This window comes from Branchiostoma lanceolatum, chromosome 19, assembly GCF_035083965.1.
Source record: "Branchiostoma lanceolatum isolate klBraLanc5 chromosome 19, klBraLanc5.hap2, whole genome shotgun sequence".
Lineage (NCBI taxonomy): Eukaryota > Metazoa > Chordata > Leptocardii > Amphioxiformes > Branchiostomatidae > Branchiostoma > Branchiostoma lanceolatum.
The window spans coordinates 7,981,446-8,000,474 of NC_089740.1; the positions used below are offsets into that span (position 1 = coordinate 7,981,446).

General features: G+C 42.8%; 2 protein-coding genes across 2 annotated transcripts; both read left to right on the forward strand.

The window, feature by feature from the left end:
• Positions 1 to 7,474: 7,474 nt before the first annotated feature.
• On the forward strand, positions 7,475 to 11,427 carry LOC136425499 (probable N-acetyltransferase 16). The gene is made up of 4 exons (XM_066414379.1): positions 7,475 to 7,584; positions 8,958 to 9,131; positions 10,011 to 10,265; positions 10,807 to 11,427. The coding sequence occupies exons 1-4, from the start codon at positions 7,582 to 7,584 to the stop codon at positions 11,377 to 11,379; spliced, it is 1,005 nt and encodes a 334-aa protein (XP_066270476.1). The 5' UTR covers positions 7,475 to 7,581; the 3' UTR covers positions 11,380 to 11,427.
• A 3,093-nt stretch (positions 11,428 to 14,520) lies between these two features.
• LOC136425498 (probable N-acetyltransferase 16) lies at positions 14,521 to 17,889 on the forward strand. The gene is made up of 3 exons (XM_066414378.1): positions 14,521 to 14,703; positions 16,466 to 16,720; positions 17,249 to 17,889. Exons 1-3 carry the CDS (start codon positions 14,584 to 14,586, stop codon positions 17,816 to 17,818), a joined length of 945 nt encoding a protein of 314 aa, XP_066270475.1. The 5' UTR covers positions 14,521 to 14,583; the 3' UTR covers positions 17,819 to 17,889.
• The last annotated feature ends 1,140 nt before the right edge of the window (positions 17,890 to 19,029 follow it).

A 19,029-nucleotide genomic window follows, 5' to 3' on the forward strand; every position in this document is an offset into this window, starting at 1 on the left:
TAATCTTGAATAGAGCACGTGGTTGATACCGCTTAATTGTACCAATTCGCATGTTTTTTTGCAATCAATTTTATGATGTCCAGCATATGATAAATATGATTGTGAAATATGAAAGTTGTAGAAACTGAATATATATGTACTGTGGAACACGCAAAAATATAGATATCTATGTCGTACTGTTTGTGTAAAGTGATGTTAGATTATTTATTCAGAATATTTATCCTACTAAGAGATATACGAATATTGTAAAGTGTTTTTGTGGAAATGTGTCGCCCTTATAATTATGTACTTCTCCAAATGTCGAATAGTTGCACTTAACTCAGACATTAATGAATAGATATGATATGTACCTTACCTGCAAATACTTTGTTGTTACGTAATATAATAGTATTCAGAATGCATTTAGAAGGATCAGAAAATCTATTTCCAATCATAAACTGTATTGTACGTTTGGAACCATATTCTTCACACTGCAGCAGCGACCCCTAGCGGCAGTGCAAAGTAGAAGCAGTTAGTATTGTTCTGGGGAATATGTAGTAACACTTGGTTGTGTACAAAGAACTTTGTTATATGGTATTTAGATTGTTAGTCATGCATTTCCATCCAATGCCCAAGAGCAGTTTTACGTCATATTGTCTTAGCCAATGATCTCTCTCGGTAGTCATGAACAAAGCACTAGTTCATTCTGTATGTATGATGGCGTTTGATTGGTCTCATTGTATAACAGTGATTCAAAGGGTCACTTAGATGTAAGAAATATCGTTCAGCTTTGTCACTAAATCTTTTCTGTTTGACAGTTTGTAATCATGACTTGTATTCATTGTAATATTGAATTCTGACATATATATATAATGAGTATGGTGATATCACTGTATTATACATTTTCACATACTGTCGAGAATGCAGTTTTATTGTATACCAAGGCCGTGATATTTATTGTTAATGACAGTAGTATGTTTAGACCAGTAAGGCAACACCAATTCAATTTCTTTGTTCTCGGACATTCGATACCTTCAGATGTACACCCCCCCCTCGCAATGAACCTATGAACGGAATTAAAGTATGAATATGAACTGCCGAATATCTTTAGGAAACAGATCATATGTACCGACAGTGTATAAGTTGATTCACGGGTGGAACTGCGCATGCACCGCGTGATGCATTGTGGGTAATATGTGAAAGTTGAAGGCCCCTGCGACATAAACAAAACACGTCTGGATATGTATCAAAAGCATGGTCAACATGAGAACGGTTTACAAGTTAGGAACCTTCACCTTGGCCACACGCATGCGCAGTTCATCACACTATGAATCGGCTTATTCTGAACGGCGGTATAGAATGTATACAGTCTTTTCCCCAATAAATACCACAGGGATTACGTCATGTAACGAGTCTCTAGTGTTGACCTCTCTCTTGAGAATTCAGTGACGCACTGAGTTTTACTGAGTTGATAAGTATTAGTCAGTAGGTATCAGTAATCACAAAAAGAGTCAGTTACTGTAAGGAGATTGCTTGTACTCTATTTATTGAAAGGAATGGGCAGAGTCTAATTTAGACAATTGTCGGACAAAAGAAAGCAATCAACCTTACTTTGATAAACTGGTAACCAAGATCTATCCTATAGACATTGCTATGACTTGACAAGTCACCAGGGGACGTCCATTACGATAACATACAAGCCAGTGAAACCCACACATAACATTAGCGCCTTAGACAATTGTTGTGCCTGGGACGCATTTGGACCTGAGCTGAGCTTCTCTGCCGAAGCGCCCGAAAGTCGGTAGGTGGCGTTGTGCGGTCTTGTATTGCGCAACACCTCTTCGTAAGATAGTGATTCGCGGATGGTGACCCCCTGACCTCTCTCGGCTTGTTGCTTTGTTTGCTTCCTCTATTTGCACTGAGCGCACCGATCACAATTGAGAATAGGGTCCAAAGTGCGAGTTCGAGCTTGTGCGTGAGGTGTCCATAACGGCGAAGGGAGCGGAATCAACTTTTAAAACGGTTGTATTTAAAGAAATTACACAGAAAAGTACGATGGTAAGTGAAGGTTTGCCAAACATGTTCTCTTTACAGATATTTGATGCAACTTAACACCAAATTTTGGAAACCTGATTTAGGGTCAGGTCGATTATATCTCTTTTTTTGTTTTATTATCTTTTTCAGTGCAGTATTTGTATCCTTTTAAAGATATTGTTTATCATCCTTGACCGTTTCATAGTTGAGCCTCCTGGTTCCAATTAGTTAGTAACTACTGAGGAGACCCCTGCTCGAATCTGGGAAGGGTATCCTTGTTGGAGCCGCGCCGTCTTTCGGAAGAGACGTAAATGGGGGTCCCGTGTTCGAGGAGGTGCCTCGAGCACGTTACAACAGCCTCATTACTCAGATGGGTACCTACGAGCACGTTACAACAACCTCATTACTCAGATGGGTACCTACTGGCTGTAATAATACAACATGGTGAACATTAACATTGCTACGATCGTACGGTTCATGGGTCGGGCACTAGACTGCGTAGATGAGCTTGTTCCGTAACAAAAGTGCTGAAATTTCCCATGATCATTTATCTGTGTTTTTTGTGCGTTTTTTTTCGCGACGCTCTTAGGGAGCGAGTACATTTGATAATATACTATTGTGTCCTCTCTACAAGAATTAGAGTAGTCTGGCATCAAGCAACACGACCTACCTTCCACCGCTTACCCCCTACCAGCCTCCCGACCTCCACCGCCTGCTGCCGCCCGCCTTCTCGGCCGCCGTCCTGTCTGAAGACCGTGTGTTTGTTGACTGGGAACCGTACAAACTTTCTCAGTCCAACATGAAGAAGTTTGTAGAAGCGGGCTGCTATATCCTATCCAAAAATACTTAAGCAACTGGATAAAATTTTGAAACAGTCAGACGTTTCAGCCAGCATATCCGCCATCTTTTGTCAGTGCCTAAGGAAATATCTGGCAGAACCAGGTTTTATACTAAAACATTGAAGGTCACACACGTTCAGTTACGTAACCTTATGCTTAGGTCCCAATTGGAAAAGGGGCCCCGCCGGGTAGTTTACGGGCTGTTGTTTTTCATATTCCGGCGTGACCCCTACGTGGCCCCGTCGGACACCTTGCGGTTGCCGGGCTATTTTGGGGCCCGCCGGTACCCCGAATCATTTTAACTCGGACTTTAAATGCTTACCTATAGTCATCCCTACCTCTGTCAGCAGTGTTGGGAACAAGACCGCTTCTAAACTGCCCTGTTGTCTAGACGAAAAAGGAACACGATCTACATAGAGGTAGTGTTCAAGAATATACATGGAATGCAAAAAACAACAGCAAAAAACAATCTGAAGATGCAAGACATAAAACAGATGGGCCGGAAGCGAACTGATTGGAGACGAAAGGTACGCAACTTAGGCGCCGAGACCCAGACACAGGCCAATCGACCCAACGTTGAGGAGAATCAAGAACTAGTATCCAGAAAGTGTTTGATAAAGTATGACAAAATTCAGTGATCTTTTCTTTTTATGGAAAGGGTGACGGCGGGTTGACAGCAAGGGAAGCGAAGCATGACGACTACGAGGCCGTGATGAAGATGGCTCGACCGGACACCTTCCGTGACGGTTTCGACTACCTACCAGCCAGGTTTCACCAGTATGTGGATGATCCGGACGTTTTCATATTAATCATGTTAGAAAGTGGCGACAACCTGGTAAGTACGTGGGCATGATTTTATCTAGTGATACACCATTTTCCACTTTTGTGGGGCTGGCCGGCGAGTTGAGATTAACAGGTCATTGACAGTGGATTGCTTGCTTTCGCCCCACCATGGAATTGAACTGCTTCCGTGAAGGCTCTTGGTGACATTTTTCGGTGTTGTTGCATATAGATGAAAAATGTAGCATAGCCATAATGATTCGATTCTAGCGTTCTACATTGATAGAAAAGGGGGCGTTGTCATAGATAAGGGTAAATGTTTAACCGAACAACGGACAATTAGGGCACTAAATGGAAATAATGTATATGATTAGTAATTATACATTGGTCCAGAACACTGCAATGTGGCAAGAATACACACTAAAGATGACATGAAGTTTGTAAATCTCCCCGGAATAACGATTGTATCGGTTGTATCTTGACCAATTTAAGTTGGTTAAGTGGGCCAGCACTATATTTTATATTTTCCAAACTTTTCCCATTTTGACCACAGTACACAAGCTAACCATCGAAAACGGTTGATTCCACGACCGTGGAAGTCAATAATCCACGGTATTTGGATATGACGTCACAGTCACCCAAAAGTTTCAACATGGAGATTCTATAAACGACAGAAAATAACAGATAAAAGACATTTGCAAACCATTAACTTAAAATGTGATAATCTGTTTTCCTGTCTCAAACTGTTTAATCAGTCAAAATCTCTTGGTGTTTATCTCTTACGGAAGACTTTTTAATGCAGGTAGGGATCACCCTTAACATGTTTCACGACGATGGCGAGGCTCTACTGTTGAAAACCGGTCGTCAAAACCCAAAATATGACGATGCGTTTCGTCGGGTGAGTCAGTCCACTCCGATGGTATTCAAAGATTTCCTCCTCCAGCGATGTAAGCCAACGACCTTGTTTCAATGTGTCGGTGAAGGTCACCGGACGAATCTTCACAAATTCCTGCAGTACTATGGGTTTTGGGGCAAGGACAAGTGCAAGTTTGTAAGTACATCGTGCATGAACACCCGTCTTTAATATGCATTCATTTTATTCCGCTTTAGAGGGTTTTAAGGACAATGATTCTGACCAATTTTAATTGTTATGAGATACGCTATTCAGCTCCAAAGGTTGCGATGTATTTTGATCGAAAAAACCTCAGAACAAGACCGCATGGTCCATCAACAGCCTCGGCGTACGGGACAACGGTTAGCCTTTCTCGCTGCGTACTTGCTGGCCAGCCGTCAGTAGCCAATCACGTCGCTGCCTACGGCCAAGATGCAACATGATTGGCTTAAAACTTTCCTTTTAACAACAGGGATCTGATTGGCTGACGGATGACCAGTTGTTAACTCAGCGAAACGACACGCGAGTGTCGTTGATTGAAAGTGTGCATCAACGATACATCGTCCCCCTTCCGTGTATTTTTTTTTTGTTTCTCTCAACATGAGGACGACAGACCTGTATCACGTTATAACTTGTGCACTGTGTAACTGCGCTACTATATTTAATGTCCTTTCCTTTTCAGGATACCATCTACTTTCAGTCTGACGTGTCTGCCATCCAGAGTAGTCTGGCATCAAGCAACACGACCTACCTTCCACCGCTCATCACCCCCTACCAGCCTCCCGACCTCCACCGCCTGCTGCCGCCCGCCTTCTCGGCCGCCGTCCTGTCTGAAGGCCGTGTGTTTGTTGACTGGGATCCGTACAAACTTTCTGAGTCCAACATGAAGAAGTTTGTAGAAGCGGGCTGCTACATCCTTGTCGACCCGACCGAACCGGCCGCTAAGAGTCTTAGTTTCGGCGGGAGTTACATGACTCCCCGAGGCAGGGTGTATCACATAGACATACACTGTAAGGACGAGGCTTTATGTAAGGCTCATATCATAAACCAAGTGAAGAACGCCTGTAGTCAGTATAGAGGCATGATAACCTTCTGTATCATGGTGATAGACCAGGCTTTGAAGGTAACAGTCGTGAAATATTGTGTAGAATATCTGACACTGAGTCACCTGCCCCACGATCACACCTATACTCTGTATGAAACAGATCTCACCACCATGGCTAATGCTGCTCTTAGAAAAAAAGCTAAGTACTAGACAGCAAGCACTGATGATGTTGTCAAAAAGACGAAAACGCGTTCATGATAAAGTCAAACTAACAAATCACACAGTTGATTCTACAACATTTTCTTCGACTGTCACTGTTACAATTCTATAGCGACATATTTATATTGATTTCTTGTCTGAGTATGAAGTGGGGAGTGATGGGAACTCCAGTAGCATAGCTAGGATGGCATCTATGTCAATAAGTTTAACCCTTGTCCTGTTGGCTTTCCAGTAATCTCCAAGCAGATCTGCACGGGAGCTGGAGCTTGAGCTTCTCTGGCTACGATTTTCGCGCCCCGTGTAGATCTGCTTGGAGATTAGCTTTCCAGTGCCACTGCTTTGAAACAAAGGGTACTAGTTTGATATTGCTCATTTTTAGCTGTGACCTCGCTGTACAACAACTGTGTCATCCCCCCATATTTGGTGAATACTAGCATACAGAACAAACATGTGTAAACTAATACTTATCGGACTCAGCAGGACTAGGACTACGGCATATAAACTGCGTAAATACCTAGGCTCCCTCCTAACAATCGTCCATTGACTCCAGTGCCTTCACGACACTCCTGACTAGCCTCTAGGATAGAGCTCTTGTTGACTTGACAAAGACTGGAGCAGTACAGTCGAAAATTTTGGTAAGTCCAATATGATGTGTGGTGGAAATTATAGTTCAAACTTGTCCCAGAATGACTTGTACAAGCACAGATGAACTTTCAAGCTCAGAGGTCTTGTTGTTTTATGCACAACACCACAGCTTTCTTATGTTACAACCACTTCGTTTGTTTCAATTTGTTTATGTGAACAACCTTCCCTCGTCACAAATCGAATATTCCGAAAGAACAAACCTAAAAAAAATGTAATGCTAAAGAAAACAAATTACTGGCGAAGATTGCTCAGCTGTTGTCAAAACAGCTAATTTTAAGACAGATATTGTCTTGATAGATATGTTCTTATTAAACACGAACCTTTCTATACCGGTTTAGACGTTCTAGTTATCAATTCCGTGAAAACGGAGGTATTGTAGTCACTTGGTGTGTTTGCTTGTGTGTCTAGGTGTGTGCCTGCAGTTATGTGAATACCAATATCGCAGAGAGGCATGCGGCAACATGTAACTAGTAAGAGTGGTTTGGGTCATTTGTACGGATGGCAAGCCATATTGTTACATCTTGACATAAACATCGTTTGCCATCGTGAATCCGTACTGCTTCGATAGTATCTATTTCTGTACTAGGCTGATACGAGAGAGAAACTTTGATTCGCGATAGCGATCACGTTTACAATTAACGCAGTACGGAGTTGAAAAATGAATTGTTCCCTTTACCGTAGTACAGACAGACTTGTGTACAACACTAAACTATAGTAGAACATTTTCTTTGGCCGGCGGAAGTAAGCAACTTGTCCAATATTGTGACGTTGAACATGTCATTCAATTACATCTAAAAAGCTTAGAATTCTAAGCGTTACGCCTTAGACAATTGTTGTCCCTGGGACGCATTTGGACCTTGAGCTGAGCTTCCCTGCCGAAGCGCCCTAAAATCGGTAGGTGGCGTTGTGCGGTCTTGTATTGCGCAACACCTCTTCGTAAGATAGTGATTCGCGGATGGTGACCTCCTGACCTCTCTCGGCTTGTTGCTTTGTTTGCTTGCTCTATTTGCACTGAGCGCACCGATCACAATTGAGAATAGGGTCCAAAGTGCGAGTTCGAGCTTGTGCGTGAGGTGTCCATAACGGCGAAGGGAGCGGAATCAACTTTTAAAACGGTTGGATTTAAAGAAATTACACAGAGAAGTACGATGGTAAGTGAAGGTTTGCCAAACATGTTCTCTTTACAGATATTTGATGCAACTTAACACCAAATTTTGGAAACCTGATTTAGGGTCAGGTCGATTCTATCTCTTTTTTTTGTTTTATTACCTTTTTCAGTGCAGTATTTGTATCCTTTTTAAGATTGTTTATCATCCTTGACTGTTTCATAGTTGAGCCTCCTGGTTCCTATTAGTCGGTAACTACTAATGAGACCCCTGTTCGAATCTGGGAAGGGTATCCTTGTTAGAGCTGCACCGTCTTTCGACGTAAATGGGGTCCTGTGTTCGAGGAGGTGCCACGAGCACGTTACAACAGCCTCATTACTGAGATGGGTTCCTACTGGCTGTAATAATGCAACGTGGTGAACATTAACATCGCTACGATCGTACGGTTCATGGGTCGAGCACTAGGCTGCGTAGATGAGCTTGTTCCGAGACAAAAGTGCTGAAATTTCCCACGATCATTTATCTGTTGTTGTTGTTGTTGTTTTTTCGCGACACTCTCAGGGAGGGAGTGCATTTAATAGTATACTATTGTGTTCTCTCTACAAGAGTTCCAAATATTGGATAGGAATTCTTCCCGCACTCCACAGGAATGCATACTGTGGAATACCCAGTCGAGAAAGTGTGTCACCCCCCTCCCCCTTTGCGTAATGAAAATCCCCGGGACAGTAAACTAGGTCACATACGTCAAAAATAGTTACTCATTGTCAAGCAACTGGATAAAATTTTGAAACAGTCAGACGTTTCAGACAGCATATCCGCCATCTTTCGTCAGTGACTAAGGAAAGATCTGGCAGAACCAGGTTTATACTAAATCTTTGAAGGTCACATACGTTCAATTACGTAACCATATGCTTAGGTCCCAATTGGAAAAGAGGGCCCCGCCGGGAAGTCCACAGGATTTTTTTGTGTGTGCGCATATTCCGGCGTGACCCCTACGTCTCTCCGTGGGACACCTTGCGGTTGCCGGGCTATTTTGGGGGCCGGCCGGTACCCCGAATCATTTTAACTCGGACTTTAAATGCTTACCTATAGGCATCCCTAACTCTGTCATCAGTGTTGGGAACATGTCCGCTTCTAAACTGCCCTGTTGTCTAGACGAAAAACAAACACGATCTACATAGAGGTAGTGTTCAAGAATAAACATTGAATGAAAAAAAAAACATAGCAAAAAACAATCTGAAGAAGCACGACATCAAAAAGATGGCCCGGAACCGAACTGATTGGAGACGAAAGGTACGCAACTGAGACGCAGAGACCCAGACGAAGGCCATTCGACCCAACGTTGAGGAGAATCAAGTATCCAGAAAGTATTTGATAAAGTATGACAAAATTCAGTGATCTTTTTTCTTTATTGAAAGGGTGACGGCGGGTTAACAGTAAGGGAAGCGAAGCATAGCGACTACGAGGCCGTGATGAAGATGGCTCGACCGGACACCTTCCGTGACGGTTTTGACTACCTACCAGCCAGGTTTCACCAGTATGTGGATGATCCGGACGTTTTCATCATCATGTTAGAAAGCGGCGACAGCCTGGTAAGTACGTGGGCATGATTTTATCTAGTGATACACAATTTTGTACTTTTGGGGGGCTGGCCAGCGAGTTGAGATTAACAGGTCCAAAGACAGTGGATTGCTTGCTTTCGCCCCACCATGGAATTGACCTCCTTCCGTGAAGGTTCTTTTCGGTGTTGTTGCAAATAAATGAAAAGTGGAGCATTGTCATAATGATTCTATTCTAGCGTTCTAGATTAAGAGAAATGGGGGCGTTGTCACAGATAAGGGTAAATGTTTAACCGAACAACGGACAATTAGGACACTAAATGGAAATAATGTATGTGATTAGTAATTTTACATTGGTCCAGAACACTGCAATGTGGCAAGAGTACACTACTAAAGATGACATGAAGTTTGTAAATCACCCCGGAATAACGATTGTATCGGTTGCATCACGACTAATTTAAGTTGGTTTAGTGGGCCAGGACTAGCTTCATATGAGGCCATATATACCAGTACATTTGATTTGAATCTTGAAAATGGGAAGTTGTCAGCAAACAATGAAGTGATCTGGTTCAATGGACAGTGAACACTATGGTCATTGGTGCACATGAATCATATGTTGTTTAGGTATATGATTTATATTTTCCAAACTTTTCACATTTCTACCACAGTATACAAGTTAACCACCAAAGCGGTTGATTCCACGACCGTAGAAGTCAACAATCCACGGTATTTGGATATGGCACAGTCGCCCAAAAAGTTCAACATGGAGATTCTGAAAACGACAGAAAACAACAGATAAAAGACATTTGCAAACCATTAACTTAAATTGTGATAATCTGTTTTCCTGGCTCAAAACGTTCATCAGTCAAAATCTCTTGGTGATTATCTCTTACGAAAGACTTTTTAATGCAGGTAGGGATGTACGTTTTCATGTTTCACGACGATGGCGAGGCTCTACTGGGGAAAACCGGTCGTCAAAACCCAAAATATGACGACGGGAGTGCGTTTCGTCGGACGAGTCAGTCCATTCCGATGGTATTCAAGGATTTCCTCCTCCAGCGATGTAAGCCAACGACATTGTTTCAAACTGTCCATGAAGGTCACCGGACGAATCTTCGCAAATTCCTGCAGTATCTGGGGCTTTGGGGCAAGGACAAGTGCACGTTTGTAAGTACATCGTGCATTTTTGAACACATGTCTTTAATATGCATTCATTTTGTTCCGCTTTAGAGGATTTTAAGGACAATGATTCTGACCAATTTTAATTGTTATGAGATACGCAATTCAGCTCCAAAGGCTGCAAACGTATTTTGATCGAATAAACCTCAGAACAAGACTGTATGGTCCATCAACAGCCCCGGCGTACGGGACTACAGTTAGCCTTTCTCGCTGCGTATCAAGTTGCTGGCTAGCCGTTAGAAGCCAATCACGTCGCTGCCTACGGCTAAGATGCTTCATGATTGGCTGATAACTTTTCCTTTAACAACAGGAGGAGAAGTATCTGATTGGCTGACGGATGACCAGTTGTTAACTCAGCGAAACGACACGCCAGGGTTGTTGATTGAAAGTGTGCATCAACGAGACCTTGTCCCCTATCCGTGTATTTTTTGTTTTGTTTCTCTCAACATGAGGACGATAGACCTGTATCACGTCATAACTTGTGTACTGTGTAACTGTGTTACTATATTTAATGTCCTTTCCTTTTCAGGATGCCATGTACTTTCAGTCTGACGTGTCTGCCATACAGAGTAGTCTGGCATCAAGCAACACGACCTACCTTCTACCGCTCATCACCCCCTACCAGCCTCCCGACCTCCACCGCCTGCTATTGCCCGCCTTCTCGGCCGCCGTCCTGTCTGAAGGCCGTGTGTTTGTTGACTGGGATCCGTACAAACTTTCTGAGTCCAACATGAAGAAGTTTGTAGAAGCGGGCTGCTACATCCTTGTCGACCCGACCGAACCGGCCGCTAAGAGTCTTAGTTTCGGCGGGAGTTACATGACTCCCCGAGGCAGGGTGTATCACATAGACATACACTGTAAGGACGAGGCTTTATGTAAGGCTCATATCATAAACCAAGTGAAGAACGCCTGTAGTCAGTATAGAGGCATGATAACCTTCTGTATCATGGTGATAGACCAGGCTTTGAAGGTAACAGTCGTGAAATATTGTGTAGAATATCTGACACTGAGTCACCTGCCCCACGATCACACCTTTACTCTGTATGAAACAGATCTCACCACCATGGCTAATGCTGCTCTTAGAAAAAAAGCTAAGTACTAGACAGCAAGCACTGATGATGTTGTCAAAAAGACGAAAACTTGTTCATGATAAAGTCAAACTAACAAATCACACAGTTGATTCTACAACATTTTCTTCGACTGTCACTGTTACAATTCTATAGCGACATATTTATATTGATTTCTTGTCTGAGTATGGAGTGGGGAGTGATGGGAACTCCAGTAGCATAGCTAGGATGGCATCTATGTCAATAAGTTTAACCCTTGTCCTGTTGGCTTTCCAGTAATCTCCAAGCAGATCTGCACGGGAGCTGGAGCTTCTCTGGCTACGATTTTCGCGCCCCGTGTAGATCTGCTTGGAGATTAGCTTTCCAGTGCCACTGCTTTGAAACAAAGGGTACTAGTTTGATATTGCTCATTTTTAGCTGTGACCTCGCTGTACAACAACTGTTTCATCCCCCCATATTTGGTGAATACTAGCATACAGAACAAACATGTGTAAACTAATACTTATCAGGCACATCAGGACTAGGACTACGGCCTATAAACTGCGTAAATAGGCTCCTTCCTAACAATCGTCCATTGACTCCAGTCCCTTCACGACAAGAAATACTGACCAGCCTCTAGCCGGATAGAGCTCTTGTTGACTTGTCAAAGACTGGAGCTGTACAGTCGAAAAGTAAGTCCACAGTTTGTGTGGTGGAAATTATAGTTCAAACTTGTCCCAGAATGACTTGTACCAGCACAGATGAACTTTCAAGCTCAGAGCTCTTGTTGTTTTATGCACAACACCAAAGCTTTCTTATGTTACAACCACTTCGTTTGTTTCAATTTCTTTATGCAAACAACCTTAAGCTTCCCTCGTCACAAATCGAATATTCCGAAAGAACAAACCTAAAAAAAATGTAATGCTAAAGAAAACAAATTACTGGCGAAGATTGCTCAGCTGTTGTCAAAACAGCTAATTTTAAGACAGATATTGTCTTGATAGACATGCTCTTATTAATTTAAACACGAACCTTTCTATACCGGCTTAGACGTTCTAGGTATCAATTTCGTGAAAACGGAGGTATTGTAGTCACTTGGTGTGTTTGCTTGTAATTGTGTGTCTAGGTGTGTGTGCTCGCAATTATATGAATACCAATATCGCAGAGAGGCATGCGGCAACATGTAACTAGTAAGAGTGGTTTGGGTCATTTGTACGGATGGCAAACCATATTGTCACATCTTGACATAAACATCGTTTGCCATCGTGAATCCGTTCTGCTTCGATAGTATCTATTTCTGTACTAGACTGATACGAGAGAGAAACTTTGATTCGCGATAGCGATCACGTTTACAATTAACGCAGTACGGAGTTGAAAAATGAATTGTTCCCTTTACCGTAGTACAGACAGACTTGTGTACAACACTAAACTATAGTAGAACATTTTCTTTGGCCGGCGGAAGTAAGCAACTTGTCCAATATTGTGACGTGCAATATGTCATTCAATTACATCTAAAAAGCTTAAGCGTTGCGCCTTAGACAATTGTTGTGCCTGGGACGCATTTGGACCTTGAGCTGAGCTTCCCTGCCGAAGTGCCCAAAAGTCGGTAGGTGGCGTTGTGCGGTCTTGTATTGCGCAACACCTCTTCGTAAGATAGTGATTCGCGGATGGTGACCTCCTGACCTCTCTCGGCTTGTTGCTTTGTTTGCTTGATCTATTTGCACTGAGCGCAACGCAACAATTGAGAATAGGGTCCAAAGTGCGAGCTTGTGCGTAACTACGGTAAGGTGTCCATAACGGCGAAGGGAGGTGAATCAACTTTTAAAACGGTCGGATTTAAAGAAGCTACACAGAGAAGAACGATGGTAAGTGAAGGTTTGCCAAACATTTCCTCTTTACAAAGCCACCAGATATTTGCTGCTACTTAACACAGAATTTTGGAAACCTGCAGGTCGATTATATCTCTTTTATCTTTTATTATCTTTTTCAGTGCATTATTTATATCCTTTTAAGATCTTTGTTGATCAATTCCTTGACCGTTTCACAGTTGAGCCTCCTGGTTCCAATTAGTTGGTAACTACTAATGAGACCCCTGTTCGAATCCGGGAAGGGTATCCTTGTTGGAGCCGCACCGTCTTTCGGGAGAGACATAAATGGGGGTCCCGTGTTCGAGGAGGTGCCATGAGCGCGTTACAACAGCCTCATACTCAGATGGGTACCTACTGGCTGTAATAATGCAACCAGCAGAACATTAACATTGCTACGATCGTACGGTTCATGGGTCGGGCACCAGGCTGCGTAGATGAGCGTGTTCCGAGACAAAAGTGCTGAAATTTCCCACGATCATTAATTTGTTGTTGGTGTTGTTTTTTCGCGACGCTCTCTGGGAGCGAGTACATTTAATAGTATACAATTGTGTTCTCTCTACAAGAATTCCAAATATTGGATAGGAATTCTTCCCGCACTCCACAGGAATGCATACTGTGGAATACCCAGTCGAGAAAGTGTGTCACCCCCCTCCCCCTTTGCGTAATGAAAATCCCCGGGACAGTAAACTAGGTCACATACGTCAAAAATAGTTACTCATTGTCAAGCAACTGGATAAAATTTTGAAACAGTCAGACGTTTCAGACAGCATATCCGCCATCTTTCGTCAGTCACTAAGGAAAGATCTGGCAGAACCAGGTTTTATACTAAATCTTTGAAGGTCACATACGTTCAATTACGTAACCATATGCTTAGGTCCCAATTGGAAAAGAGGGCCCCGCCGGGAAGTCCACAGGATTTTTTTGCGTGTGCGCATATTCAGGCGTGACCCCTACGTCTCTCCGTGGGACACCTTGCGGTTGCCGGGCTATTTTGGGGGCCGGCCGGTACCCCGAATCATTTTAACTCGGACTTTAAATGCTTACCTATAGGCATCCCTAACTCTGTCATCAGTGTTGGGAACATGTCCGCTTCTAAACTGCCCTGTTGTCTAGACGAAAAACGAACACGATCTACATAGAGGTAGTGTTCAAGAATAAACATTGAATGAAAAAAAAAACACAGCAAAAAACAATCTGAAGAAGCACGACATCAAAAAGATGGCCCGGAACCGAACTGATTGGAGACGAAACTCGACCCAACGTTGATTAGAATAAATTATTTAGAAAGTATTTGATAAAGTATGACAAAATTCAGTGATCTTTTCTCTTTATTGAAAGGGGGACGGCGGGTTGACAGTAAGGGAAGCGAAACATGACGACTACGAGGCCGTGATGAAGATGGCTCGACCGGACACCTTCCGTGACGGTTTCGACTACCTACCAGCCAGGTTTCACCAGTATGTGGATGATCCGGACGTTTTCATCATCATGGCAGAAAGTGGCGACAGCCTGGTAAGTACGTGGGCATGATTTTATCTAGTGATACACAATTTTGTACTTTTGGGGGGGCTGGCCGGCGAGTTGAGATTAACAGGTCCAAAGACAGTGGATTGCTTGCTTTCGCCCCACCATGGAATTGACCTCCTTCCGTGAAGGATCTTGGTGACATTTTTCGGTGTTGTTGCAAATAAATGAAAAGTGGATCATAGTCATAATGATTCGATACTAGCGTTCTACATTGAGAAAAAAGGGGGCGTTGTCACAGATAAGGGTAAATGTTTAACCGAACAAGTAGGACACTAAATGGAAATAATGTATGCGATTAGTAATTATACACTGGTCCAGAACACTGCAATGTGGCAAGAATACACTACTAAAGATGACACGAAGCTTGTAAATCTCCCCAGAATAACGATTATATTAGTTGTATTACGACCAATTTAAGTTGGTCTAGTGGGCCAGGACTAGCTTCATATGAGACCACATATACCTATTCTCCAAGCAAGGATTTCGGTTGTGTGGGAGGCAGACGTAAAAAAACCCGGCCACTACTACCCCACAAGACCGAAACCTCTGCTTGGAGAATAATATATACCAGTACAATTGATTTGATATGAATCTTGAAAAGGAGGAGTTATCAGCAAACAATGAAGTGATCTGGTTCAATGGACAGTGAACACTGTGGTTATTGGTACACATGAATCACATGTTGTTTAGGTATATGATTTATATTTTCCAAACTTTTCCCATTTTCACCACAGTACACAAGTTAACCACCGAAAGCGGTTGATTCCACGACCGTTTAAGTCAACAATCCACGGTATTTGGATATGACGTCACAGTCGCCCAAAAGTTTCAACATGGAGATTCTAAAAACGACAGAAAACAAGAGTTCCGCGACCTCATATCTCCAAAAACAATTCTATTTATGCAAATGACTTACATATCAACATGATATATGCTTAATCATTAACACCTTTATCTTACTTACACATGTTGCAATATTGAAAGTCCTATAATTTTCCAATTTGATGAATTTCGGTGTTTTTGCATTAATTATGCAAATCAGGAATTTACGTCCATAATTGGTATCTGTTGATGCTCCACTTTCAATAAACTGCATATGTTAATGCATTTGAGTCTTATAATGGAAAACACTGCAACTGTAAATTATCCTCATTATCTATGCAAATTAAGTCAAAATTAGCATAATTTGCAATTCACTGTGTATATCTCTGTCTAAGCTAACCGCATGCTAAATATCATGGAAATCCGTTGTTCCTTTGTCCAGTTATTCCCCTTAGAAGATTTTCACAATAACGCCCCTGCAGTTCCAGAGCAAGCTGCTAGGGGCCCAAACCAACACCATTTCTTAGTTACATCACAAGTTATCTGCCATTAAAAAATCAAGACTATAGCACGTCAAGGTCAACAGATACAAAAATTGAAGTTCTGCTGCAGTACCAAGGTCACATACCAGGGGGCCCAAAATCGACCTTGAATTTCGGCTTCACAACAACCGCCCACATGCCATATATCATTGTAATCCATCCAGAAGTTCTTGAGTTATGCTGACTACAATAGTCCGGAAACATAAACACACTGACAGACACACAGACACGCCAAAAACAATTCCTCCATTTTTCATGGAGATAACAACAGATAAAAGACATTTGCAAACCATTAATTCAAAATGTGATAATTTGTTTTCCTGTCTCAGAATCAATCTCAAATCTCTTGGTGTTTATTTCTTACGAAAGACTTTCTAATGCAGGTAGGGATCGCCCTTTACATGTTTCACGACGACGACGAGGCTCTACTGTTGAAAACCGGTCGTCAAAACCCAAAATATGACGGCGGGGGTGCGTTTCGTCGTGTGAGTCAGTCCGTGCCGATGGTATACAAGGATTTCCTCCTCCAGCGATGTAAGCCAACGACCTTGTATCAAAGTGTCGTTGAAGGTCACCGGACGAACCTTCACAAATACCTGCAGAACTATGGGCTTTGGGGCAAGGACAAGTGCAAGTTTGTAAGTACATCGCGCATTCTTTAACACCCTTCTTTGATATGCATTCATTTTGTTCTGCTTTAGTGGATTTCAAGGACATAGATTCTGACCAAATTTTATTGTTATGAGATACGCAATTCAGCTCCGAAGGCTGCGAAGTATTTTGATCGAATAAACCTCAGAACAAGACTGTATGGTCCATCAACAGCCCCGACGTACGGGACTACAGTAAGCCATTCTCGCTGCGTATTTGCTGGCCAGCCGTCAGTAGCCAATCACGTCGCTGCCTACGGCCAAGATGCAACATGATTGGCTGAAAACTTTCCCTTTGACAACAGGGATCTGATTGGCTGACGGATGATCAGTTGTTAACTCAGCGAAACGACACGCCAGGGTCGTTGATTGAAAGTGTGCATCAACGAGACCTCGTCCCCTATCCGTGTATTTTTTGTTTTGTTTCTCTCAACATGAGGACGATAGACCTGTATCACGTTATGACTTGTGTACTGCGTAACTGTGTTACTATATTTAATGTCCTTTCCTTTTCAGGATACCATGTACTTTCAGTCTGACGTGTCTGCCATCCAAAGTAGTCTGGCGTCGAGCAACACGACCAACCTTCCACCGCTCACCCCCTACCAGCCTCCCGACCTCCACCGCCTCCTGCCGCCCGCCTTCTCGGCCGCCGTCCTGTCTGAAGGCCGTGTGTTTGTTGACTGGGAACCGTACAAACTTTCTGAGTCCAACATGAAGAAGTTTGTAGAAGCGGGCTGCTATATTCTTGTCGACTCGACCGAACCGGCCGCTAAGAGTTTTAGTTTCGGCGGGAGTTACATGACTCCCCGAGGCAGGGTGTATCACATAGACATACACTGTAAGGACGAGGCTTTATGTAAGGCTCATATCATAAACCAAGTGAAGAACGCCTGTAGTCAGTATAGAGGCATGATAACCTTCTGTATTATGGTGATAGACCAGGCTTTGAAGGAAACAGTCGTGAAATATTGTGTAGAAAGTCTGACACTGAGTCACCTGCCCCACGATCACACCTATACTCTGTATGAAACAGATCTCACCACCGTGGCTAAAGCTGTTCTTGGAAACAAAGCTAAGTACTAGGCAGCAAGCACTGATGATGTGGTCGAAAAGACGAAAACTTGTTCATGATAAAGTCAGACGTTAACAAATCACACAGTTGATTTACAACATTTCTTTTCGTCTGTCACTGTTACATTTCTATAGCGACATAGTTATATTGATTTCTTGTCTGGGTATGAAGTGGGGAGTGATGGGAATTCCAGTAGCATAACTAGGATGCTATGTATGCCAGTAAGTTTAACCCTTGTGCTGCTGGCTTTCCAGGGCCACTGCTTAAGTGCCTAGACATCTTTGAAACAAAGGGTCCTAGTTTGCATTGCTCATTTTTAGCTACCTCGCCGTATAACAACCACACGGGTGCAACATATATGCATTCTTGAAATACCATCGATTCGACAATTGCCAGGGCTAGCATGCAGAACGAACATGTGTAAACTAATACTTATCGGGCTCAGTAGCACTCGGACTACGGCCTAAACTGCGTAAATAGGCTCCTTCCTAACAATCGTCCAGTGACTCCCCCAGTCTCTTCACGACAAGAAATCCTGACTAGCCTCTAGGATAGAGCTCTTATTGACTTGACAAAGACTAGAGCTGTACAGTCGAACATTTTGGTAAGTCCAATTTGTGTGGTGGAAATTATGGTTCAAACTTGTCCCAGAATGACTTGTACAAGCACAGATGAACTTTCAAGCTCAGAGCTCTTGTTGTTTTATGCACAACACCACAGCTTTCTTATGTTACAACCACTTCGTTTGTTATGTTTAGCCATACCTAGTATGGCTCAACATATTGTTTTTGTTCATGTTCTTCTTCTCCTGCCAAATCTTCAAATGGATTCAACTCCGCCATTTTTTAACCAACCGACCTGAAATTTGGCATGGAGGTAAAGAAAGCAAATACCCTCAGGTGATTTTAAAATTGCTTTGAAACAGCCCTTAAAATCATTTTTATGGAGGTTTTTTGGGGCATTTTTAGGCAATTTTTATATTTTTGGCTCCTGTGGCCTGGTTTTACAAGCAAATGACCTGACATTCGGTACAAGGGTGCCTTGAACATGTCCCTACAGGATTTCAATCACAATTCTGGTGTACATCACTTCAGAATGCTTCATTTTGGGGACTTTTGGACCCATTTTCAGACCAAAAACAGGTCAAAAGTGGTATCCACGTTCCATGTTCTATTTGCTGCTGGCCAAGGAATCCATGTTCTATCTAAGGATCCCTGCGTTC